Source organism: Artibeus jamaicensis, unplaced genomic scaffold (assembly GCF_021234435.1).
Source record: "Artibeus jamaicensis isolate MK-2021 breed Jamaican fruit bat unplaced genomic scaffold, CSHL_Jam_final contig_519, whole genome shotgun sequence".
Classification (NCBI taxonomy): Eukaryota; Metazoa; Chordata; class Mammalia; order Chiroptera; family Phyllostomidae; genus Artibeus; species Artibeus jamaicensis.
The window spans coordinates 47,744,636-47,770,818 of NW_026521871.1; the positions used below are offsets into that span (position 1 = coordinate 47,744,636).

The 26,183-nt window shown below is 51.6% G+C and overlaps 1 protein-coding gene across 2 annotated transcripts in view; it reads left to right on the forward strand.

The window, feature by feature from the left end:
- ITGA9 (integrin subunit alpha 9) overlaps positions 1–26,183 on the forward strand; it is a 311,106-nt gene that overhangs the window by 85,728 nt on the left and 199,195 nt on the right. For both annotated transcript variants that reach the window (XM_037148217.2, XM_037148216.2), the window contains exons 14-15: positions 2,833–2,987; positions 12,104–12,264. In XM_037148217.2, the coding sequence (XP_037004112.2) occupies positions 2,833–2,987; positions 12,104–12,264 (316 nt within the window). The remainder of the gene's footprint in view (positions 1–2,832; positions 2,988–12,103; positions 12,265–26,183) is intronic.

Sequence of the window (26,183 nt, forward strand, 5' to 3'; positions counted from 1 at the left end):
TCAGAGGAAGTGGTCCGAGAGGCCTGTGAAAGGTTTCTGGGCTTTTCCTGGTCCGAAAACAATACTTGGAGTTGGAACAAAAGCGTTTGAGGGAACCGATGTTGGAGGGAGATGTGCCCGGGAAGGTCCTGGGGGGTCACGTCAGAGGGTTCTGTTTGCACAGCCCTCGTGGCCGCGTCTGGGCCTCTTGCCGCCGCTTCCTGTTCGCCTCGCCTTCTGCAGACCTCTGCCCCGAGAGGAGCGACCAGGCAGCCCAGGTGGCTCCCGGGGTGATGGCAGGGGCTGGGCTTGTCTTCGGTACAATGAGCAGGACACAGGCCCCGCACTGGGCAGGGCTCTCCCTGGCACCTCTCTGTCTGGTGAAACTTCAGGCTTTTCCTTTGTTTTTATTTTTATTTTTATTTTTTAATTAACTAATTAGTTAATTAATTTGTATCCCCACCCAAAGATATGCCCATTGATTTTAGAGGAAGGTGCAAGGAAGGGGAGAGAGAGAGGGAGCGAAACATCGATGTGAGAGAGAAACATTGATTGTGCCCCAGCTGGAAATCTGTCCTGTGACCCTTGGTTTATGGGATGACGCTCCAACCAGCTGAGCCACACTGGCCAGAGCTTTCCTGTGGCTTTTAATCTGTTGGCCTGTGGTGAAGTTGGCACCCACTTAACAAGGGCTTTTGAAAAGTTACTGTTCTGAGAACATCAGGGTGAATGTTCCAGGATCCCAGTCATTGGGGGGCCTTGCAGACTAGTGGCAGGTTTGGAAATATGAGGTCTGTCTGGGAAAAGTCCAGCCATTGTTAATATAATGAGGACGGCTTGCGTGGCATCCATGTAACCTGGCAGCCAAGGAGAGTGGACTGGAATGTGCATGTGTGAACACTGATGACTTCACTGTACTAGTCAGTGGGGGCCATAGAGACCGCTGAGTGAGCATGTGCACTGTGAGGCTGTTGGATTAAAAAATGACTGAGCAAATAGAGCAATAAATCTGCATTAAATTTTGTGTGACATTTGGATGATTCAGAAGGCCATAGCTATGGGCCGACTGGTCATTGGCAGCTTCATCATGACAACACGCCCACTCATGTATCATGTCTTGTGCAGAGTTTTTTGGTGAAACATCAAATCACCCAGCCCCACTACAGCCCAGATTTGGTGCCCTCTGACTTCTGGCTTTTTCCAAAACCAGAATCACCTTGAGAAGAAAGAGATTTCAGACCATCAGCGAGATTCATGAAAATACAATGGGTGGCTGATGGTGACTGGGAGAATGGTGTGAGGTCCCAAGGTGCCTATTTTGAAGGGCACTGAAGCATCATTGTCCTGTGTGCAATGTTTCTTGTATCTTCTTCAATACATGCCTCCTCTTCATATTACATGGCTGGATACCTTCTGGACAGACTCTGTAGACAGTGACATTAATTAGTAAGTGGACACAGAGACCTCAGCAGGGGTGGACATCCTGCTGCCAGGGACGCTAAGGAAGGCTTCCTGGGGGAGAACAGACACCTGAGCTGGCCACGGAAGGGCCAGCGTGGCTTTAGAGAGTGTCCACTGGCATCTGCACAACCACCAGGACCAGGAGTAACTATTTGCTCATATCATCTTCCAAGGATGGACCCAGGAGAAAATGGGAAGACCAGGATATTGGGTTTTCTCAGGCCCTGCTATTGTCTGCCTTCCGTTAGTCCTACAGCTGGATTTGCCCTGGGGTTCCCACAGTGCCCTGGTGCTGGTCACACTGTTTCTCTCTTGACCCTTGTCTCGTGGCAGCGGAGGCTTCAGTGAACCCTACCCCCATCTATGCCCCATGTCCCCTCACTTCCTTTTTCCTGCGAGGTTTTCCTGAATGCTTTCATCCATTGGAGTGGGTCATTGTCCCCATCTGTCTGGTCAGCCTGGACACTCTTTGAGGGGTCACTGTACACAAATAAGGTCATTGTTCTCAAGCTGTGAATGCCCCTTAATCCTGTTATGTCGCCCCAGTGCATGAAGGCCAGAGGTAGAAAGGTCTCTTGGTGAGGCCTGGATGGGAGAAGATTAAGCCTCAGTTTAGATGAATGGTCCCCGAGCAGATGTTTGCCAAGAGAGCAGGACGGTGTGACTCACTTCGGGCTTTTGTCAGGCACCTCGGGGAACCACAGCCACGATGCCCATCCATCAAGCTCCGGTGGGGGCCGTCCACAGTGGTGTGCAGAGCGTGGGTGTCTGTTGGGTTTCACTTGGTCCTGAGGCCAGACCGTTTGATTTCATCAGCTCTGAAGTGCTTTGCTGTTACCAGCTGGGACTCCATTAGTGAAGTGCTTTGAGGAAAATACTTAATAAATTGATGGGAGTAACAGAAGGCGTGGGGGGGGGGTTGACCCACTGGACGGGACTGGAACTTTGCTGTTCAGTGCTTCGGATGGAGTACATGCTGAGAGGGTGCTGGGGGGGCTGCTGTTTCCAGGTCATGGTTCTGCTGTCGAGTACCTCTTACGTATTTTCATTTCTTCTTAATGAAATGGAAGTCAGCATATAATTGGTAAAATTCCGAACAATCATTTAACATCTGGTGGCTCATTTATGGCTTCAATCACATGGGTTTTATTAACAGCTAACCCGCCTTTATTATAGGGAAGCTAACCATTAACTTATTAGGAAATAAGCTGAAGAACCAAAAAAAAAGAAAAGTGCGTACAGGGCATCCTGGCCCTGTTCTCTTGGGTTATTTCACACTTTAACTAAGTGCTGGGCTGGAGATTTGGGATTTGTCCTGTCGGTTTAGTTCTTGTCTGGCTCTGGGAGCTGCTTCTCAACACGACTGAGTCACCTTCCTCTCTCAACCTGTAGGGCGAGACCCGTCATTACGGTGGATGTCTCCATCTTCCTCCCAGTCTCCATCAACATCACGGCGCCTCAGTGTCACGACGGCCAGCAGCCTGTGAACTGCCTGAATGTCACCGCCTGCTTCAGCTTCCACGGCAGGCATGTCCCCGGAGAGATCGGTAATGAGCCATGGAGCCGGGGCTCAGGGGAGCCATCTTGGTTGGAGGGCACTTGGGGGGTTGAGGGCAGCCCCAGGTATTTCTGGGTCCCTGCTTCCTGCGCATCTCGGCTGGTCTTGCAGGCAGCCGGCCCACAGGCTGGGTGCCCTTTCCCCTGGCACATGAGGGCCACACTGATACCTCACTGGGCCATGGGAGGGACAGGCCTGTAAAGATGCAGTGCCTGGAGCCCGGTCCTGTGGAACATTTGGAGCAGTTGGAAAAAAGGAGCGGTGGGGTTGCAGAGGCTGTCCCTTGATCTTGCAGCATCAGCCAGATGTGAGGGCCTTATACCCTCTGTCATGGGATCAGAGATGCAGGATGGCTGGCAGGACAGGGCTGCTGACTTTTACAATGGCCTTGATTTCCAACAAGGGGGCTGCTTTGTTGGCTTCAGACCGTTGAAAAGAGGCAGGCGTTGCCTGGGTCAGTGGCAGCTGTTTCTCTTGATTGGGGAAGGTCGACTTGCTCATCCTGCTCCAGGGACCGGATCCAGCCCCAGCACAAGCTGGGATCAGTGTGGATTAGAGCTTAGTGTGCCTGCGATCGCCTGCAGGAAGTAAATGTGAAGCAGTTGTACAGATTAGTAGGTGCTTTTCTTTTTTCCTTGAAAGGCTGATTGAGTAACAGAAAGTAAAGTTTCAAGGGAAGAAATACTGATAAGGATCTGACTTGCTGACTTTCTTACACATTTTTAGTGTCACGAAGGTCCCCCCCCTGCCCCCGCCCATTTACAGTGCGGTCCCCTGGGAACTTGTTAGAGATGCAGACACTCAGGCTTCCCTTGGCGCCTGTCCACCAGAATGTGCGTTTCAGCGAGATCCCTGCGAGATCCGTGCATGCAGTTGATGTTGAGAAGCCCTGCTCTGGTGCACACATGTGCAGGCACACACCCCCTCCCCCCACCGTGGAGAAGCACACCTCCATGTGCTAGACCGTTTCTCAGCTGCATTGTGGGTAACAGTATCCCGACCCTTCTGGGCTGATGGTCTCGTTGGCTCTCGGTCTTGCCTTCCAGGTGGATTGAATAAGCTCAACAATTAAACCTTATACTTTTTAATGTAGAGTTTTAAAAAAGGACTTAGAAGTGTCAAAATTGGATGTAAACCTATGATGCATGAACTTGGGGCTTGGTTAGTAAGAGAGGGTTAAACTTTTTGTGAGCAGCCTGGTGAGAAAAATATACTGGTTCAGGATCACAGATCTTTTGGTGAAAGCTGGGGGTTGATGTCCGGCTTCATGATACTCCGTTTTGCTTTCCCCAAACTATTTCCCGCCACCTCCCTAACTGTTGAAGGCCCTGCAGTCTCTAGGGAAAACAGTTCTGGTGGGACTCACGCATCTTCCACATAACTAGATGGTGTGTTCCTCTATCAAACGCCAACTGGTGATGTAGTTAGGCTCTATTAAGAAACATTTGAAGGAATCGTTGAGGATCGATTTTTTGGTGTGCATAAACTTAAGCAGAACTATTCTAGAACTCTAAAAAAAGAAGTGAGCAATTACTAGCTCATGTGTGTGCATTGGACAGATATTTATCAGGCACCTACATGTGCCAGGCATGTCCCCGTGGCACTGCTAATGGGAACAACAGAGTTTTATGATTTCGATCCTGAAGCAGTACACACAACTCTCAGACTCTTGTCTATGTTGACTGTTGTGGTACAGGTGAAGCTAAGTTGGTATAGGTGGGATGGGGGGAGGAAACCAAGATGTGAGTTATGAGCAAGAGTGCTTTTAGAGCACGGGACAGTGGTAGAACTAACTGATTTGCAAGTTCAAGAGCTGAGCAAGGCGGACACTGACTGAGAGGCAGGATTATAATGAAGGTTTAGGCTCAGGGTTTTTGAGTGTTGGGGTGTATCGCAGAGGCAGGCTCGGGTGACGGGCAGTACGTGCCTTCTGGGCAGCAGGGAGCAAGTGCCTCCCCCCAGCGCAGGTCACTTCCTTCCCCTCCATCTGCCACAAGCGTTCATTGATGACAGCTTTTTAAGATTCAGGCTTAAAGGGAATAATAAGTCAAGACTTTTGGCAGGGTAAGGCAGAGAATTATCTATCCCTGGCATTTTCTGTCTCTTCCTCTGGTATTCAGGAAAATGAGCTCCCAGCAGAGGGGGCAATGCAGAAATCCGCCCCGAGATGAGCTGGCGGTGGGTGGCTTTGTGGACAGGTTGAGAAGGGGAAGCAGGCAGTCATTTTGGCAATGGGATGGGAAATCAGGTGGGGGTGAAAGCGTGTCAGGGAGCTGTGTGAGTCTGGCTCTGGGTGGGGCATTCTGGAGTTGGGTGAAGAAAGCAGCCCCTTGGCCCTGCATCGCTGGGCAGACCAGCTCCTGGGTTTCTGGATGGAGGAGGGGTTGGGGCAGGTCCTGGGCACGGGCCGCCTCCACTCTCCTTTGAGCCCAGCACAGGGTGCTGCAGGCTGGCTCAGGGCCATCGCCCCGGCCTCTGCATGGGGAGCTCAGGGCGGCAACTCCGATCGTGAGCCTTCCTCACTCTCATTGCTGCAGAGGAGCCATGTTGGTAGTAGTTTTGGCCGTGAACAGCTGGCCAACGAGCGTCTGTGAAATGGCTGCGTTTGGGCAGTGCAGCCTGGGCAGTGCAATAAGGCGGCACCAGTGGTGTGCTGGGACTTCTGAACAGCCGTCAGGAGTGGTATCTTCTGTGGTGTCAACCTGCTGGCACCTTCAGCCACAGCACCTCCCTGGGGATGCTTTGGGAGCCATAAGCAGTCAGTGTTACTGTCTTGTCTCTGGTTTCTCCTCTCCCCTGGGACCTGCCGGGGCTCAAACATACACAGAGGGGACTGCAGGGAAGGGCCCCCTTCACCTCTTCATTTTCTACTTCAGCAATGGAAAACCACAGTTCCCACTTGGTCACAGGAGAATTTAGGGCCAGCTGGTCAGCCAAGCCACTGGAGGGGCTGCTTTGGCTTCTGGCAACAGCCTGAGGACTCAAGGGGTGACTCTGGCCCCTCGGGGAGGGTCCAGTCAGGAAAACAGAAACCACACCAGCTATTTTAACAAAGGGAATTTAATGTTGCGGGGGTCAGTGCAGCCTGTCCCAGGGGACCTGGTAGTTACTACAGGAAGCAGCCACCGCTACTTGGTCTGCACCAGGTGTTGTCCCCAGACCAGGTGCAGCAGCACGTGGGGTTTGTTAGAAATGCAAATTCTAGCTCTGAATCAGAAACTCTTAACGGTGGGGCCCAGCAGCCTGCGTTTCAACAAGCTTCCAGGTGGCTTAGATATGAGAACCTCTGGTCACAGCAGCGAAAGGAAAATGTGACGCTAGGGGCAGACCACTTCCTCCAGGTTATTGGAACCTGGAAGCAGGGAGAAGAGACCTGCTTGGAGGAGGGGCTGCTAGCTCCTGCTGCTGGTGTTTCTGTGGGGGTGCAGTGAATCTGGCTCTGGGGGGCGTGGGGGCAAAACCAAACGTGAATGAAGGCCTGTGGAGCCAGTGGCCGTGAAAAACTGGTGCTGGGCTCAGCTGCTAGGAAAGGGAAGCAAGCAGGAAGCAGCGAGCTCCGTCGCTGTCTGTCCCCCAGCCTTGCAGCCTCCCTCCAGCTCCCTAGAGGCCGAGCTACACAGGGAGCCACTGGCAAAGCAGAAGCAAGGTTGCAGAGTCCCATGCCAGCATCGACATTGCAGGGAGAGAAGGGCGGGTTTGGAACTGAGAGACAGCAGCTTCGAAAATCAGCACAGCAAGTATCCAGTCACGTGGCATTACCCGAAGTGCCTGTTGGGGTCAGTCAGTCAATCATTCTTATGTTCTTAAAAGTGCCAGGTACAGCGCTTGGTCCTGGGCACAGAGCAGAGAACAGGCCAGGCGAAGGCCTTGTCCCCATGGAGCTTGCAGTCTGCAGGGATCGTGGCAGACGATCAAGACAAAATGACCAATGCTGCTGCTGCTTCGGGATGTGTCTGAGCCCTTGTGGGGCAGGTCCTTGCTCAGTGTTGGGGTACAGATCCAGTGTTGAGCTCCCACAGCCTCAAGAACCAGTTTATAATGTATTTCCTCAAGCAAGAGTTCTTCCCATCCCAAGTCTCATTAATCACTTCATTCTTGGCTTGGGGAGCGGCCCCTTGGAGCCTTCTAGGTGCCATGAGTAAGGGTGGTGAATGCTTTGCCCCCAAAGGCTCTGTCCTGACCCATGGGCTGGGCCTGCACCTAGTTGCTGGCCACGCTGAAGCCTACACCTGCCTATCAGTCTCTGGAGGCTGAGAAGCAGCCAGCAATTCTGGGCTTTCACGAGAGTCCTAGGTGAGAACCAGGAAGGGATGAGCCGAGTGGTTGTGTTAGTGTGCCTGGTCTGTGTCCCCGTGTTTCCAGGGCGCTCAGTCAGCCTGGCAAAGCCATGAACCACAGGGGTGCCTGCCTTCCCGCAAGACCAGCAGCTGAGCCCGTGTCCTGAGAAGTAGCCACACCAAGGTCATCCAAGTCAAAACATAAATAGATCCGAGACCAGGTGACTGGATCCTTGACCCTTCCCTCCAAGCATTCGGGTGCACTTCTCTTAGCTCCTCCTGGCGCCTGGAAAAGCGTGGAGATGAGGCAGATCTGTGTTATATGATGGAGGGGGTGACCTGGTCTGATAATTAGCACTCAATTCCTTGAGTGGAAGGGGGAGAAAACTCAGGAAAGTTCATCAAATGGAAATGGAAACATCCTCCCCCCACTCTTCTGGGAAACTCTAAGGGAACCCAGAGTAACTCTGGAAGGAGAATTTATTAGTAGAATCTCACAGCTGAAATCATGTTCTGATGGGGAAAGGGAATGAATCAACTCTCTGGGAGAGACCAGAGCCGAAGTTGATGCAAGACAGCTGGCCCCCTCCCAGCCTGGGGGCCCTCGAACCAGCTGGGGGCAGGGGAAGGCGGTGGCTGGAAGCGTTACTTGGGGCTGATCAGCTTTTCCATCAACGTGACATCATTCGACATGGCACGGACACAAGCTGCCGGAGGAGAACCTGAAGATGTGAAATGGAGGGGGCCCTAATCAGGATCAGCACCCTCCTGGGACGGGGCTGGCAAGGCTGGCTTGCACAGGGGCGCCCTCCCATGGAGGCCCGCCGTCCTAACCGAGCAGGCTGAGCAGCTGCTTCTCCGACACCTCCTCCCCGTCATTAGGGGCTCCCTTGCAGACGCACTTCAGGTGGGTGCTGTTTAAAACTGCCAGCCGAGCTCAGGGCTTTGTGCGATCGGCACCTGGTGCCGCCCCGGCAGATCCCAGACCCTCCTCACTCAGGCTGGGTTTGCCGTCACACGTCTCCTCGGGGCTGTCCTCTTCTACAAGAGAGAGGCTGGGAGGGAGCTGACTTCCTTTTGTGTAAGTTAAAACGGCAGAGTAAATTTTAAATCAAGGACAGGCACTAAGTAGGCGATTCCAAAGATGAAAAGCTTCCAAAATGATTGTGTTCGATGAACTGGGTAATGGGGTCTGTCTGGCTATTGTATACTTTAACGTTTTAGAAAAGTCCGATAGGGGAGTGCACTGGCGTGCCCACGTGCCGCCTGAGCAGAGCGCAGCTGAGGTCCTCAGCTCAGCTTCCAGTAACTAAGCTGTTCCCCCCCCCCATTGTGTCCCAATGGGGATACATGTGTTTGGTGATTCCACCGTGGGGTGGGGCTTTGGAGGACTAAAGGTGGCGTTTGTCAAGGACCCAGCATGGCTCTTGGCACATACTGAAAGCTGAACTCGTTCCCTTTTCCTGAGTTGCCCCATTTTAACTCAGATTCTCCCAGAAGCAGAGCCTGAGTCAAGGACTTAAGGGCATGCTGTTGATTCAGGAGATGATCCCAGGGCGCACCAGTAGGAAAATGGGACATTGAGACAAGAAGGGAAGGCAGCTGCCTCGGTCAGGGCTCTTCAGAGACGCAGAACGAGGGGAGGTGTGCATGTTGAGATTGTGGCTGGGAGGCAGTCTGGGAGCAGAATGCCTTCTTTTCGGGGAGACTAGTCTATTTCTTATTCAGATTTTTTTTTTCTTCAACTGATTAGATGAGGCCCACCACACCTTGGAGGGTAATGTGCTCTAATCAAATTGTACTGATTAGCTGTGGCCTGGGTGGCTCAGTGGTTGGAGTGTTGTCACATAGACTGAAAGGTTGCGGGTTCGATTTCAGGTCAGGGCACATACGTAGGTTGTAGGTTTGATACCCGGTCGGGATGGATCAGGAAACCTGCTGATGTTTCTTTATCTCCCTCCATCTCTTCTTAAAGCAATGAAAAAAAATGTCCTTGGGTGAGGATTAAAGGAAAAAAACCCAAACAAATTGTACTGTTTTAAATATTAATCTCATCTGAAAAATACCCTGGCAGTGACGTCCAGATTGGTGTTTGATCAGGTGCCTGGATACCATGGCCTAGTCAGGTTGACACTTAAAAAAAAAAACAACCCTCACAGGTGGTTTTCGGAAGGTGTGTGACTGAGCAGGTCACCACTGTGGGCGGCTAGAGGTGAGTCCTGCAGGGACCCTGGGAGTCAGGGTGGGACACCGCACTGCGTTCCCCCATCCAAGGGGCCAGGGAGCGGGGCTCCTGCAGTACTGGGGGCTGCCCCCGGGGGCTCTAGGCTTGGGCATTTGTGGCCTGTCATGCATGTGAGCACAGCCGCCAGAGAAGGCCCCTGGGAAAGGGGATGCAGGTGCTGGCAGTGCAGGTTGGGCTGGACATCAGAGAAATGGCGACGCCAAGAGGATATGGGTGGGGTCTGCTGTTATCCGCTCTGCCTTCCTGCGTTCGTTTCCACCCAGGCTTTCTCTGAGCTCAGCCAGATGGTTCTGACCCGGAGTTCTCTCTGTGACCACCTTCCCGAGGAAGAGTAGCCATGACGTTCGCACTTGGGAAGGCCAAGCAGGGGCCGTAGAGGAGACCCCACGTAGCAGCCGCCACCACTGTGGTGGGGTCCCGAGGCCACTGGCTCACCTTCCACCAGTGTCCATCTCCAGCTCTGAGGGGTTTTTTTTTGGTTTTTTTTGTCAGATAATGTAAAAAAAATGCACCAAGAGCCAGGGTGGCAGGAATAACCCCCCACTGCAGATCAGGAGGGTTCTACATTCTGCTCTGAGGTGCATGGCTCTCTGGCCTGGAGCAAGCCCTGTTCCCTTATGAGACCCCAACTCTTCATCTGTAAAGCCAGGGCTTCGAACTAGATGGCCGTGAAGACTCGCCGTCGCCGCTCAGCCCCCACTTCCCGCTGTGGTCGGCACGGGAGCCGGTGCGCCTTGTTTGCCCAGGCTTCTATGTTTTCTCAGTGGAGGTACTTTCCCGCAAGCGTTTTCTTCCTCTTAACAGTCCCTCCTGGGATGGTCCAGGTCCCAGGTCCCTCCTGGTGACCCAGTCTTGCCTTGGAAATCAGCTGTTTGCTGAAAGAAACAAGTTGGGGCAGACTCACCCTTGCTAACCAAGAATCCGCCAGCTTGACGGGGCAGGATGCCCGCGATGGCAGAAGCCCAGAAGAACCATTAAATGCGTCGAAAGCACGCCCTTGTGGCAGCTGCAGCGTGCCTGTCCAGGTCACTTTCCTCTCTCCCGGCTCGTACCTCCCCTGGTGGCCGAGCCCTGCGCTGTTATTCAGAGCCGTGCCAGGGGCCTGGCTTGCCGACCTTCGGTGCTGGCAGGTGTGAGGCTGCTTTTTGTTGCTGCCAGAGCTGGGCTTCCAAGAGGCTGGGGTGTGGAGTCGGGGCGGGGGCAGGACCGCCTGCTCTCTCAGTGCTCAGCAGTCTCACAGGATTGTGTTATGGACGTAAGTTCCTTTTCTCTCTCAAAAACTGGCATGTTCCGCTGAACCTACCGAGCAGCTGAAAAATAATAAACTATTACAAAAGGGCTAACCTCGGAAGTGGGGTTCTTTGGTACAGACAAGTAGTAAAATAGGACCACTAATGCCAAAGCCATATTTACCTAATTAATAAGACACATTGTTCTACATTCACAAACAGACTCAAATAATGGAGGCAGAACCTTTTGGGCTCATCCAGTGTGCCTTCTACAGTGTGACCGTTCTTTTAAAAAATGATTTTACCTATCTATTGTTAGAGAGAGGCGAGGGAGGGAGAAAGAAAGGGAGAGAAACATTGATCAGCTGCCTCTCAAACGCACCTCACCTGGGGACTGAACCAGCGACCCAGTCATGTGCCCTGACCAGGAATCAAACCGGCAACCCTTCACCTTGGGGGACAATGCCCAACCAACTGAGCCACACAGGGGTCAGGGCTATTGTGAGAATAAAAAATAAAATCCCAGATTGTGTCACAGCAAGTTCTGCTACCTCGAGTTACTGGTAGAGGGGAGGGGCCGAGGTTCACTTTTCAGGAGGGCACCGCAGTGCGGCCCCGTGGTGGTCATGGCCTTGAGAAAGTGGTAGGTGCTATAAAATGAGTGAGCTGAGCACCTGGCTGCCTGCGCAGAGAGCCGCTGCCTCAGTCTGACTTTCTGCGGATGTCAGTTCTGCGGAGGCAGGGTGTTCGGCCCTTGGGTTTCGCTGACGTAGCCCCTGCCCCTGTGTGCTGCCTGACCTGCCGTTTGCTCCCTGTGGACCCCGGATGGTGCGCGGTCCAGTCGGTGTAGTGATTGCAGAGCACGGCCCGACATCTGTGATGTGAGTCAGAATTATTGGATCGCTTCTCCCCTGTGCTGGGCACGCATCCCAGTGCCGTATAGAAGTCAGGATTACACGCAGCCCCGGTCATGTTGGCAGCTCCTAGTGATATTCTCTTCACTCGATGTGGCGTCTGCTTTTCAGGACACAAACTGTGCCCGGTACAGCTGATTGTCAGTGTGTGTATTGGTGGCTCAGTTGATACCTCATGAGGTGGGAATCGGGGGTGGGGGGTGCCCACGTGTGTGATGCACAGAGCGTCCGTGGGAAGGTGGGGGGCACCCAGTTCTCTCTCAGCTCTGCAGGCTGCTGGCTTCTCTCTGAGAACGTGTCGAGCTGGGGCCGTAGTCCCCTGTGCAGTGGAGGGCTCGGTGTCATAGGGCCTGTGCTTGTGATCCTGTGTGGGGAGCAGCAGAGGTGGCCTTGCACTGCGTGTCTGTCCTCGCTGACATTTCGACCTTGTTTATTGGCAGGCCTGAGTTACGTTCTGACGGCTGATGTGGCCAAAAAGGAGAAGAGCCAGTTGCCCAGGGTCTACTTTGTGGTGCTGGGAGAGTCCGTGGGTCAGGTCTCGGAGAAGCTGCGGCTGGTCCACCTGGAGGACACGTGTCATCACTATGTGGCCCATGTGAAGGTTGGTGCTCCTTTTTGTCTTTCAACTTTGATGTCTACACATGTTCGCTTGGAACTGTGCAAACTACTTTTATTGTGCATTACGTGTGCTCTGACTTCCAGAGTCTTACTTCACAAGGAGGGAAACATTCCTTTCTTCTTCTTATTTTGAAGTTGGCGTCTGACAGCCCTTTATTTATAATATTGTGCTGATCTCAGCCCCTGAGGGGGGTTATGGTGGGCCAGGGGACCAGTGACCCTCTCTGTCTTTGACTTGTTGTTTTGAGAAGTTTCTCTTCCTCTCTCCTCTATGAGGCTCAGTGATCTCAGAGGAGAGTCGCAGAAGCACGTGCCTCTGGGTCTACAGTGATGCTGGATCGCACTGCACCTGATGCCTTCACAGCAGTCCACTACATGTTAGCTCATAGCTGCAGTTACAACATTTAAAAACCAGTTGGGCTAGATTTTTCTGCCTTGATTACTTTCTGTTTATTTTAGGAGTGCATGTCTTGGCTTCTTTCCCCTCTCACTCTAAATAAATGCTCAGATGTTTTTCTCCTCTTGAAATTGTTTGTTAAATACACTTTGCTGCTAATTCCGGAGGCCAGATTTAGTTAGCTCCAGAGGGCCCCTGCACAGGCAGGCGATGGCAGGGTGGGAGTCTTGGCAGTGCCCACTGACTGCCACGGGAATGACTAACCACTGACCCACTGGCAAAGAGCACAGGACATGGAAGCACCCCCATGACCCAGGCCACATGGTGGGTGAAATGGACATGGGTTTGGGAGTCACACAGACCCAGTTGGTATCCCGTTGGATGAGCACACTGACCTCTCTGAGTCTCGGCTTCTGCATCTCTAAATGGGCACAGTAATACTTACCTTGGAGGGTGGTTGTAAGAATTAAACATTACGTGGTGAATATACTTCAGAGACATTGCGTGGAGCCTGAAACACAGTCGGTGCGAAGCATTATTATTGTTGTTTGGTTGGTCTCTATGTAATGGTCTGTATTCTTAACCTTCTTGACTTACAAAAATGGCAATTTCATGGTGTTCAGCCCAATGTTATTAGCCAGTGGCTTTCTGGACGACTGCAAAAAATAGATCCCAGATTAGGGATGAAGTGTCATTCTGTTATTGCCTTGAGTGCCAGAGCAGGGGAACGACAGCTGCCTCTCGAGGTTTCTGGGTCGTGTGCTGAGGCATGCCCCACACACCCATGGCACTTGGCCTGGCCGAGAGCCCGAGAGTCCGTGCCCCCAGTGTGCTGCACCGGGGCTGGGTCACATCTCCTGCCAGGACTCATGCTGGGGCCTGCCCAGACCCGCTGTCCTGGGACCCGGGTAAAGGCCATTTATAACACAGTTCATGCTCCTGGTACGCCGGCCAGCTGCCCACCCCTGTAGGTGCTACTTTACATTGGCTTGGGGGTGCCTTTGGTGCTGTGAGGCCGCCCAGGACAGGCTCTTGTCGAAACACGGCCAGGCCTTTAAGTGCTAGTGCTTGGGGTCTCCATGCTCCCTGGGGGGGCCCAGCAGGGGGGGCATCTTCCCTTGGGGTCCCTTATGCTGGGTCTTCCACAAATGCTTTCCTTCAGGGCTCTTTGGGACTCCAGATTCGGCTAAGACTGTGTAGCTCCACAGGTCCTGGCTGCAAGGTAGGGCCACACAGAGCCTGCAAGGCCTTTGCAGAGCGCCCTCTAGGGGCACAACCCTGAGGCGCAGGCTGAGGCCACCCCTGGGGGGTGAAGCAGGGAAGAACAGGGCGGTAAGGGCCTCGGTCCAGGGCTGTCAGATGTGGCAAATGAAAACATAGGATTTCTGGTTAAAGCTGAATTTCAGATAAACAACAAATGTTTTTTTAGTATTAATATAGGGTCTGGCAGAAGTAACACTGGCTTGAGTGTGGGTTGGTAGGGTAAGAAAAAGGGGGGTAGTAATTTATAGTTTTAATTTGAACATTTCACCTAAAATGGCATACAGTGTGCTTGAGTGTGATGTTGTTATGTTACAGAATCACGTGCTTAATGATTTTATAATAAAGGGGTTTGTAATTCGAAAAAGGGACACTGTGCTGGGCCCTGTCTGTCCCAAATCGTGCATGTGATACACCCATATTAAACGTCTGTTTATTGAAACAGTCATGGGGGTGCGAGTACAGCACAGGGGATACAGCCAGTGATGCTATAATAACTGTGTGTGGTGCCAGGTGGGGACTGGAAACACTGTGTAAAGTAGATGATTGTCTAACCACGATGCTATACACCTGAAACTAATACAACATAATACTGAATGTCAACTGTAATCAAAACACAGGACTAAAAAGTTTAAAAACATTGTTGTTTATCTGAGTTCACATTTAACCAGGTGACGGGTGGGAGAGTCACCCGATCAGTCCCCTCGTGCCATACACACACACAGTGCACACATACCCACACGCACAGTGCACGCACGGCTCCATTCCGCCAAAGCACGGCTGGCGGGAGGTGGTCAGACCGTGCGGAGGCTCGGGGTCGGGCTCCGGAGTGCCGAGCACGCCCAGACCTTTGTGTGATTACTTGGGTCATGGTAGGGAAGAGCAGAGAACTTGGACCTGGTGAAATTAGATATTGCTTGACGATTTTCTCATGCAAGGAAATGGGGGTGGTTGGCTGCCTCAGGAAGGCATAAGCCCCAACGTGTTTATGGTTCCAGAGGCAGCACCCCTGCTAAGCACTGCTGAAAGTGGCTGACAACTTCAGCCACAAGGAGAGGTCCCCAACCCACCACCTGACCTGCCCCATCCCCGACTAGGTATTGTCTGGGTCATAGCAGAGGACCCAGTGAATGGCCCAGTGAGCCAGCGAGGGTGAACACTAATGAGCTGGCTGGCTGTCTGCGCTGTGGCCCAGCTGGCCTGGCCTGTCGCTTCTCCAGATGTGGGAAAACAGCTGTGGAGGCCCTGGCTCTAGTGGGGCCCAGACAGGCAGCAAGGCCAGGGGCATGGGGGGTGGGGGGAGATCACAGCCTGGCCGCCTCCTGGAGCGAGGGCTGGGAGCCGCCTGTCACGGCCCGAGAGCTCGGCGCAGCCTTTGCCTCAAGTGGGGCCTTGTCAGTGGGGCTTTAAAGACAGTGGAGGAAGATAAATAAAAGCGTTCTGGCTTATCGCACACCATATGGCTAGCAGACAGTGAGGCAGGCACGAGGGGCCGGGAGTGTTTTGTTTAGGCTATCTTTAGGTATTTTTTTCTTTAGGCTTATTCCAATCCTTTTCCCCGCTTCCTCCTTTTCCCCGTTTTTACTCCTTATATGGTGATGAGTATCTCTCTCTCAGAGGACAGCCCGACCTAACACCTGCCTCCCGGGCTAGCTGCTTGTCCCCTGCTTTGCTCCATTCGTGCCCTGTAGGGCCTCCGGGATGCACAGGCTTTGGGATGAGCCCCACCCTTGCGGGTGGGGGTGCCAGGCCCACTTTCCCGGCCTCACCGTGGGCATGGGAGTTGAGGCTGTTCCCGCTGCCACCTCGCAGTCCCCCTGCCTGGGTTCCCTCCTCTCCTCCCCCACACCAGGCTCCTTTACCTCGGGCAGTGGGCTGGGCACCTTTGTGGACCCCCATGGGCACAGGCCCACACCCCCTCCTCAGCCTCAAGGCTCTGTCCACCACTTGGCCTCAGTTTACCTTCCTAGCCTCAGCTTGTGTATCACATGTGCCCTGGGCTCTTGTCACGGTCAACTGGCTTTTTTCCCCCCTGGAACGCACCCCTGTGCTTTCCCACCCTGGTTCCTGTGCTCACCCCAGGCCCCAGAGGCCCTGTTTTTGTCATATCCATGTGCAGGCACGTGCCACCTGCCTGGGTTTTGCTTTTTTTTTTTGTCTTAAATACATACCGCCTGCAGTACTTGGTTTCCTACTTTTTTCCTTCAAATCAGCTGACTTTTGGCCTCAAATAAAGTAATTTAAAACAGAAACTTCGAACCGCCTGTAAGCAGAAAACCAGTTACCACATGCCAAAACAGAAAGTAACTGTAAAAATAAAGAACAGTGAAGACGCAACTGTGTCCTTGAATCCTAACTGGATTTCGGTGTTTGCCAACGTCTCTGGAGAAGCAGCCTGCTCTGTCATGCTGGAAGGGCCAGTTACAGAGTGCTGGAGGAGTCCCAAAGACACGCGGCACCCCCCGGAGCTTCCTCCCTGACGCAGTCAGAAACACTGCAGTGGATTAACTTTCACACGTGTTAGTCCTCGCTAACGGCTGTGCCCGGGTGCCGTGGAAAACCATGTCTCGGGCCCCTGGCTGGGGAAGCCCCGAGTCCTGGTCGTGCTGGTCCTCAGGGCTTCCTGCCCGAAGCCCCGGTCTAGGTCCTAAGTCCTGCTGTGGTTGGTTGTGCTTCACCCCTTTTGCCTGCGGGAGCTTTGTCTGTTCTTCAAGGCTCAGTCAGTCGGTAGGTTTTAACCGTCCTAGGCCAGCCACTACCCTTGTCAGCTTCCTGTCTTCTTAGAACGGCCCGACTCCTGTTTTGAGGATGATAGGCACACGATAAATGTTTGTCAAACTGAAACTTGGCAACGTGGCTGATCGGGTCAGCTGGGGTGTGAGGTCACAGTCAGTAGTCGGGCAGGGTGGGGCCTGCTCATCTGTGGACCTACAGCTGGGAAGCGATGGCGCGAGGTGGTGAGGCGGAGCGTTTCGGATGCATGGCCCACGCTGAAGAGTGACTATAAGTGTCTCGTTGTTGCTGCCCCGTTTTTGCCTGGGTGATAACTGAGCCCCATCCTGAAGTCCTGCACAAGACCTGAGAAAGCCAGCCCTTTGTGAAGCGAGGTGCTTATGTCTGATGGGTAGACTGTGGGCCTCTTCAGGAGCCAAGAAACCGGGGCGACAAGCTTCAAGACTATACAGGGACAGTGGAGAAGCCCAGGCAAGGCTGAAGATGGGGTCAGTGCATTGCCACCTGCGAGGATCAGTGACACCCTATCTGGAGGCCTTCAGAAAACCTTTAGTGAGCAAAACCATGTGTCAGCCACTGTCAAAGGGAGCCAGTAATAAGGATTAATGTAGCAAGGGGAAAAAGTCACTCCGTATTCGACAAGGGCATATAAAAACTCAGTGGCTTTCTGAGTAGCTGCAGATGTTCCTAAGGCTGTGCTTTTATGTCACTGGAGGAATTTTCAAGGGAGTTTGAAACTTAAGTTACTACAGCTGCTTTGTGGCAAAGGTTAGGGCATCACACTGGCCACCGTGTCGTATGGTGGGAAGTTGTAAGGTCTGTTCTCACCCCGGCCGTGTGGTTCAGTTGGTTGGAGTGTCGTCCTGTACACTGGAAGGTTGCGGGTTTGATCCCTGGTTGCAACCGATTGACATTTCTCTCACATCCTTGTCTCTCCCTCCCTCCCCTACCCCCGCCTCTCTTTAAACATATCTCTCCTTGGGTGAGAACAGATCCTTGAGGGGGGATTAAAAATAAAAAAGATCTACTCTCTTAGTAGCTTTCAAATATGAAATACAGTGTTACCAGCCGTAGCCACCCTGCTGTGCCTGATCCCCAGGACGGACTGACTCTGTAACTGGAAGTTTGTACCTTGGACCACTTTTCCCCACCTTCCCAGTCCCCTCCTCTGGCAAGCACAAATTTTTTTTCATTATTTATGAGTTTGGTTTTGCTTATTTGTATCTTCTTCTTTTTTATTTCACATGTAAGATCACACAATACTTGTCTGTCTTTGACTTATTTCAAGTATCATAAGTGCAATTGAACTTTAATAATGGCTGTCTTTAACCACAGGCTTGTAAACTTTCTGAAAATGTAATAGTTGGCTCTTGCAAGCCCGCCACCACGAGCTCCTCTGCTGGCAGTCACCATGGAGTCAGTCGTGTTTGTTACTAAGTTGGTCATATCACTTGAGTCACCGTACACACAGATGTTCGGTTATCGAAGCCCATTTCTTCTTGTTTCCTGTGGCTTTTCAAATTGACAAGTAGGTAAGTTAGTTTGTGAGGCCAGTTTACCACTGGGCCACAGCTCTTTTTATTTGTACTTTTGGTTCAGAGGCACTCTGAATTTTGACTGAAATTATTAGATGGTTTAATAGTTTTCATTTCAAATAATGGAAAAGAATGTATTTAAATGGATCAAGCTTGCCATTGCCCACCCCTTTTCATGTTGGGGTGCTGTTGGGGGGCTTTCTGCACACCAGTGGGTTATGCAGAGCTGACTGCTGAGTTGCTAGGAGGAGGGGAGAGGCCCGGGGAAGGGGGGGGTTACTTCCCACAGAACTGTCTGGTCTCTGAGGGTCTCCTCTCCTCCTGAGACCGAATCTGGCCCAGTCCTGATTGGTGCTTCCAATCATTGGCTTCCGGGAGTCATTCTTCAGCCCTTTGGCTTTCTTGCTTGGTGACTGGATCAAGGAGAACCCAAGGGCTGGTCCTACCGTTTTCTTGCCAATTGCTCTGATCAGAAGCAGCATATCACGGAGGCCCAGATTCTACTACTGCTCTTTTCCTTGTCGTCTTGGCTTCTTCCTGAGCCGTGTATTCCCCAAGCCATTTGTAGAGTTTTCTCTGGCCCGGCAAGCGAGCCCCACATGGTTCAGGGAGCAGCAGGCCTCGGAGTCACCCTCGGTGTCATAGCCGGTCCCCCAGCCCGCCCCCGGGCTGCCTCCGCCCATGCCACACTGCCCTTGCTGTCTGTCCTCCGAAGTAGACCATTCGCATCTGAGACACCTCCAGCTCCACGCATGGAAGGGCTCGTGATGGCCTCTAAATGAAGACAGATGAGCGGAAGGGACTCTGCCCCAGTGTTTCCCTGCAGAGGTGCTGGACTGTGGGGCCAGCTTGCTGGGCGGACATCAGCTCTGTCTCTACAGCAGCGAACTGCAGGGGGGAGTCAAGTTTAGACCGATAATGGAAGTTGTGTGTTTGGGTAGGAACTGACTGCAGGAAGGGGAAGTAGGGGGAGGGAGCACTCCCCTTCATGCCGTGAGGCACGTTAAGATAGGACATAGATAAAAATATGCGTTAGAGGGCGATGACCATATCAGATGTGGGGTGGCATTGGGCGGGGTTGGGGTTGGAGAAAGATTCTGAGTCAGCTAAGTCTTTGAAGGAAGTGATTATAATGATGGGGTAACTTGCTTAATCACCTCTCTCCTCTGCTCCCTGGAGCACAGGCAAGTTCCAGCTGGTGGGAAAGTGATAAGTGGGGTCATTAGTGGGGCTTCCAGGACCATGGGGTCTAGAAGGAGCTCTGAGTTCTCACCGCAGTCTGTGAATACGACATAATACCCTGGGGTTTCCCAGAGGTGTCAGGACCTCCACTCAGCTGCCAGGAATCGAGGCCTGACCCCAGGAGCGTGAGCACGTCAGGATGACCCTTTCCCACATAATAAGACTCTTGGGGGAAGAGAGGTTGCTGGTGTGATTCCATTGGCTCAAGGATGCAATTCCCTGGACCTTCCACTTACTCAGGAAATATGTATGGAGTGTCCAGTACCTCCGAGGCTCTGTGGCCCGCAGCTCCATCTGTGGACAGAGGTCTCTGTCCTGTGGGAGCTTACATGCCAGTGGAGGGAGACAGACAGTAAATACAATAAAGAAGTAACTTGAAGCGTGTTAGGCGATGTTGGCTGTGGAAATAAGAAAACACACAGAGCAAGGTAGAGCAGGGTGGGGGTGCAGGGTGCAGTTAGGGTGACCTTACAGAGAAGGTGTGATTTGAGCAAAGACTTGGAAGGAGGTGGGGAGTTAGCAACATGCATTCCTGGAGGACATATCCAGACAAGGCTTTGCAGCGTTTCAGGAGGGGCAGCAAGGCTGGGGTGGGAGCAGAATGGGACAGGATATGGGGCCCAAGTGGCAGTTGTGGGGGTGGGGCAGATCAGGCCTCACCGGTCATGGGAAAAGCTTGGCCTTCACTCTGAGTAAGATGGGAGCCATCCAAGGGATCTGCACAGAGCAGCGACGTGAAGGGTTCTGACTTAGAAAGGATGCTCCTGGCTGCTGTGTTGAGATGCATTGTAGGAGGCGGGGGAGAAGCAGGGACATAGAAGACGACTGCAGCATCCTGGGAAGAGAGATTGGTGGCTCTGCCTGGGGCGGCAGCGGTGGAGGCAGGGAGATGAGTTCTGCGTGCATTTTGAAGGTGGATCTTGAGGGTTTGATTGTCAGGGATGAGGGACGGAAGTGTCAAAGTTGACTCCGAGATTTTAGTTGTCCTCAATTTGAATTGGGAAGGTTGCAAGCAGACCACAATTTAAAGGGGAGATCTGGAGTTTATTTTTGTGTGCACTGAGTTTGAAGGTATAAGTTTGGGAGTCATCAGCCGATGTATTGCATTTAAAACCGTGAGATTTAATGAGAGCACCAAGGTAGTGATAGAGATGGGGATCAAGGATGCTCCTAGACCACTAGGAGAACTTTTTCCTCATGGTCCCAATGCAGCTGCTGACTTTCAGCGACTGCGTCTTCTTTCCATGCAGGAAGAAGAGGGAAGAGCAAAAGGCTCTTGTCATCCGAGCTGAGGCATGCCTTGAAAGAGCCTCCAGTGACTTCTACTAACAACTCGTTGACCATCCTCACCTTAGAGAAAGTTGGGAGATGGACACCCTATATACCCTAACAGTATAGAGCTTTGTTGTCCAGTAGAACTTTCTGGAATGGTGGAAATGTGCTATACCTGCACTGGTTATTATAGTATCCACTAATCATAGATGACTGTTGAGAACTTGAAATGTAGGTACTGCCACTGGAGAATTTACTTTAATTTAATATTAATTCATTTACGTTTAAACTTAACCACGTGTGGCTGGTGGGTACCATGTTGGACAGTGCAGATACTGAAGTCTGATGATTGAAAGAGGAGAGATAAATACTGGGTGGGCATCTCGCAGATTCTGCTGCAATAAAACATGGACATTGGTTTCACCAGTCAAGCCTCACAAGCCAAATGCAAACGCAAATAACTGGGTTGAAGTCCAATTGGCTATTTCACTTTGTACTTACATGCGTCAATTAAAACCCAAGTTTCAAGAATGCCAGAGAACAATCTGTCTCTCTCCAGGGTTCTTTTGGAGTACACACACACACACACACACACACACACACACACACACACACATCTATATTCACACTTATCCATAGGCCATAGTCAGTGGCGGGAGGGGAGCAGGATTAGAACTAAAGAAGTTGGATGGTCCATTCCAAGTTGATCATTTAAGGAATGTCACAATCTTGCATCTTCTGTTTTCTGTCCTCTCCTCTGGCATGAGAAGGGGCAGTATAGAGGATGGAGATGAAATTGCTGGGTCAGAAGGGAGAGCACTTTAAGGTTGAGACATAAGAGCAGAAGTGCCTTTTAGTATATAAAGATCCTCCTTCCCATCGTACTGATGGGGAGATTCCTTTTCAACTCAGCAGTCATGAACAAAGTGAGTGGATGGAAGCGCTCTTCCCGCTTGGCACGGCGCGGGCCAGGCAGGTCTGCCTGTGGTCTGCTGCGTGGTCTTCTGCAGGTTGCTTCACCTACTGCTGAGCGTGAGTTTCCTCAGCTGAAAGTGGGAAGAACACCAACTTCACAGTATAGGGGTCCAGTGAACATTGGGCCCCTTTTCTCAACTGTACCCCATAAGTCTGTCACTCCACCTAGCCTCCTTTGCATTTGGACTAGGGCGAGACTCCTTTCACAGGTGTTTGGGGGATGTTTTTGTTTTAATGATTAGAACAGATGGTGAAGAGAAAATGGGAAGTGTTGCAAACAAGAAATATGTATGAGATGAGAGGAGGGCAAACAGTAACAACACCCCCAAGTGACACCTTCCTTCACCTGGAGCAAGAGCGAGTCAGGCTCCCTGAGTTGTCTTCATGAGTCTGTTTACAAGGGCTGCTCCAACTTCCATGTGCGCACCAGTCACCTGGGGACCTGCTTCCATGCAGACCCCCATGCAGCAGCAGGTCTGGGGTGAGTTTCTAAGCAGTTCCCTGCTGAGGCCAAGGCTGCTGGTCCATGGAACACACTCTGCAGAGCAAGGAGCTTGGAGTATAGGTACCAGGAGTTATGGGGTAATATTCAAAGGATGAAGACCATCAGGTGACACTGTCCAGATGTGCCTCCCCCATACCTATGGTGAGAGCTCCTTATCGGTGCCGTGGAACCATAGTACTCTTAGTGACATTGGCCTCACTATGACCTTGTGCCACAGCTGGCCCACGCTGGTGCTTGGCAGTAATAGAGGGTGTGCACCTCACAGGTGGCTAGTGTGGCTGCAGCTGCTACATCCATTCGCTGCCTGTTGCGTGAAGGATGGTGTTGCTAGGCATCGACTTCCTGAGCGTGACTCTTCAGCAGCTCTGTTTCACTTCAGGGGAGTGTTTTGGGCAGATCATGTCAGAAATCTATTTTTCCTCCCCCAAAACAGGAACTTCTTGAAGTACAAGCTCTCATTAAGCAGAATAATTTGAAGTGTCTTTTTCCTTCTCTTTTTCTTGGATCTGCTCTGCAGGGCAAATAGAGAATGAGAAACCATCTTAGAGATGGCGAGGCTTCTGTGGTCTTATGAGAAAATGGTGGTCACATGATTTTCTTTCCTGGCAGGTTACTGGCAGGTACTGGTGCCCTCTCGGGTGACCTCTGTTTTTAAGAATGGGGAGTTTTCTGGTTGTAGTGAGTGTGGGGGGCGCTTACAGCCACAGGAGCCCCTACATGGAAGAACTCCACCTGTTCCAAGTGGCTGTCCGCAGGTGGCCTGGCCCTGGGTCATGAGGGAGGGAACAGTGGTGGGCAGAAGGGAAGAATTATTCATGTGTGTCCTGCAAGTATTGTGTGAAGGGGGTGATGTAAAACTGCTTCTTCTTCTAATACACTTAGGAACAATAACTAGTGCTAATAATGGTGATAATAGCTCTTCGAACTACTTGCTGTCTGGTTTTATGTGCACATTTAGTCTTTATAAGAGCCCAGTGACATTATTATTGTATACACAAAATGACATGGATTATAATTCTGTCCATGTATAAATAAAGTAAAATGAAATCCCATTTTAGAGTTGACAGATCTGAGACTGAGAGCCTTTCGTTTACTCAAGACCTCACATCTGATCAGCAGCAGAGTCTTGGGTTTGAATCCCATTTGGCCACTTAATAGTTCTGCGGCCTTGAATACCTTACGTAACCATGACATGGTGGCTGGTGATAAGTGATGGTTACTATAATTAGGATTTCAAGTCAGTCTGAGGACAAGAAAGCCCTGGCTCTGGGAAGTCTGTCTTCAGGCCAATTGGTTCTCGGTTTCCCATGTTCATTGGAGAACTTGACTCACGGCTGCTTCACATGTGTGTTTGTGTCTGATGTGCCGTGTGGCAAGAGAAAAGCTCAGGTGTTGGCTGGTGAGGTCAGCAGGGAGGGGCCCGGGGGAGTGGAGCTTCTCTTTCCTTCTCTTTGGTCATTTTGGCTGGTCTTTGGCCTCAACCATTTAAAAAAAATGTCATGTAATCCTCTTTTGAGGAAATTGAAGTCTAGTTCCTGTATTTGGTCCCCAAGTACGTGTCAAGTACAAGTGCGTGCCGGGTGCCAGGCTCTGCTGGGTCCAAGCAAACAAAGATGGAAAAGACCAGGGCCCGCCTCCGAGAAGTTCAGATGGTTCACACCTGCGCTGGGGCCGGGCCAGTTCTCACTCTGCCCCTCCCACCATGCTTCTCCATTTTCAGTTCACTTCTACATGCATCACTTCTATTTCTTCACGCCTTCCCAGGCGTGCCTGGGACAGGCCTGGTTTACACCTGTTGACCCAGCTTCACCATTATAGTTACCCTTTCACTCTCAAAGCCTCCTCATTTGGATGGTAAATTATATATGCACTCCATTTACTGAAAACCCACTGTGTGCCAGACACGGTGCTGAGCCCTGCAGAGATGGCGGATAGTAGGTCCAAGGAGCTCTTGGCCTGCTGGCCCTTTGTTCCAAAAGCCATGACTTGGCAAGTCTGGTGGCCTGATGCCTTTCAGACTCCTGGCTTTGGCTGTCGTTGCCCCCTTCCCACCAGCTCCACCTGTGCAAACCTCACTGCCCCTCCAGGATGATGGCCCACCACCCCATTTCGTCTCCCTGCCCACTCACCCCTCTCCCCAGGTAGGCTTCAGGCCTTCTTCCCTCCTGAGTTACTTGGTGTCATTCTGCGTGGACCATCATGACAAAGTACCACACACTGGGTGACTTAAACAACAGACTTGTACTCCTCACAGTCCTGGAGGCTACAAGTTCAAGATCAAGATGTCAGCAGGTTTGGTTGCTTCTGAGGCCTCTCTCCGTGGCTTGCGGATTGACTGCTTTCTCCTGTGTCTGCCCATGGCCTCCCTCTGTCCTCGTGTGTGTCCACATCTCCTGTTCTTATAAGGACACCCCTCATACTGGATTAGGGCCCACCTTAACTGACCCCCTTTTAACTAACTGACCACTTAATTACACTGTCATTAAAGGCAGTCACATTCCAAGGTGCTGGGGGTTAGGACTCAACCCATGAATTTTCAGAGGACACAACCCAGCCTTTAACACTTTGGCACTGGCTTTTGTCTCTTCTGTTAGATTATCCGCTCCTTTAGGGCAGGGAGCTTATGGCGTTCGATGCTCCCCCTGGGCCATGCCTGACATGGAAGAGGACCCCCAAGACACTTGCCAAATTAGGTTCCAGTGTCTTTCCTTCCTTATTGTCCATTTCAGAGGATGAGCGGAGTTAATGGACTGAACTTCAAAGGATATTTCTTTCCCTGATGTAATGAATCAGGCATTCCTGATCTTGGAAAGGTTTTGGTAGATAAGACCATATGAACACACATGTATACATTTATTTTTTTTAAAAAAGGAATTGCTTTCTAGATAGTCTCTCTCTTTGGGCATAAATGAGATATTACAGAGAAAAGGCAACATCTAGATATGTACCCGATAGTGTTGGTGTGGGGACGAAATGGGACCTGGGGCCTGCCTGTGAGTATTTTCCTGGGGCTCCCTGGAACATGTGCGAACACATGCCCAAGAGTCCCCTGTATGTCCACTGAGCTGGAATTTCCAGACAGGTGTCCTCCCGGCCTCTTTTTAGCCCTTTGTGACTTTAGGGTTATTTATTTATTTATTTATTTTCATTTAAAACCTAAAGCCCACCTGATGGTGGCTGGGGGGCTCGGGTACACTCTGTCCCATGTGCCTTCCCAGGTTACTTAACCTGCCTTGGCAGGAGCGAAGGAAGCACCCAGACACTTTCAGGAAATGGTCCGAGGCTACATCATCTTTAAGAAAACCATGTAAAACACTTGCCTGGTGCAGGTAGTCAGCCTACGGCTTGCTGGGTGCCTGGTGTCAGGAAGTGGGTGGAGGGGAGCCACGCCTCGGTCCCAGGGAGGGCAGGGGTGCCCCCTTAAGCCTCCCAGGAAGGGGAGCTGTCCCTAGAGTGGAGCATCACTGTCCAGTCGAAAGGCCATGCGGCCACACAGGACGTGCATCTAGTTGCTATATTGAAAAGGTTACACCAGTAAGATTAATAATTTGAATAAGATCTATTATTTAACCTTCTATATGCAAAATGTTATTTCCACATGTACTTAATATATAAATATTATTCATGAGATATTTGTGTTCTTTTTTTGTACTAGGTCTTTCAACCCCAGTGTGTATTTTAGCCACATTTTATGTGCTCACTGAGGCACATGTGGGCGGGGGGTACCCCACTGGGCAGCGCTGGTCCAGAGTCAAACCTCCTTTGACCACTCTGGGGGGCCTTGGGATGGCTGTGGGGGTGGGGAGGACTGGAGCGTGAATTCATATGAGCAAACACATTTCCGGAATCAACTCCTAATAGAAGTACAGCTTCTACCACCCGAGGCTCTGAGGACCATTTTGGTGCTATGAAGGTTGTGCGCGTACTTAGATTAGGAAACGTGCCTCTGAAACTCCCTGGAGCCTGAGTGTCCGTAAACGTGG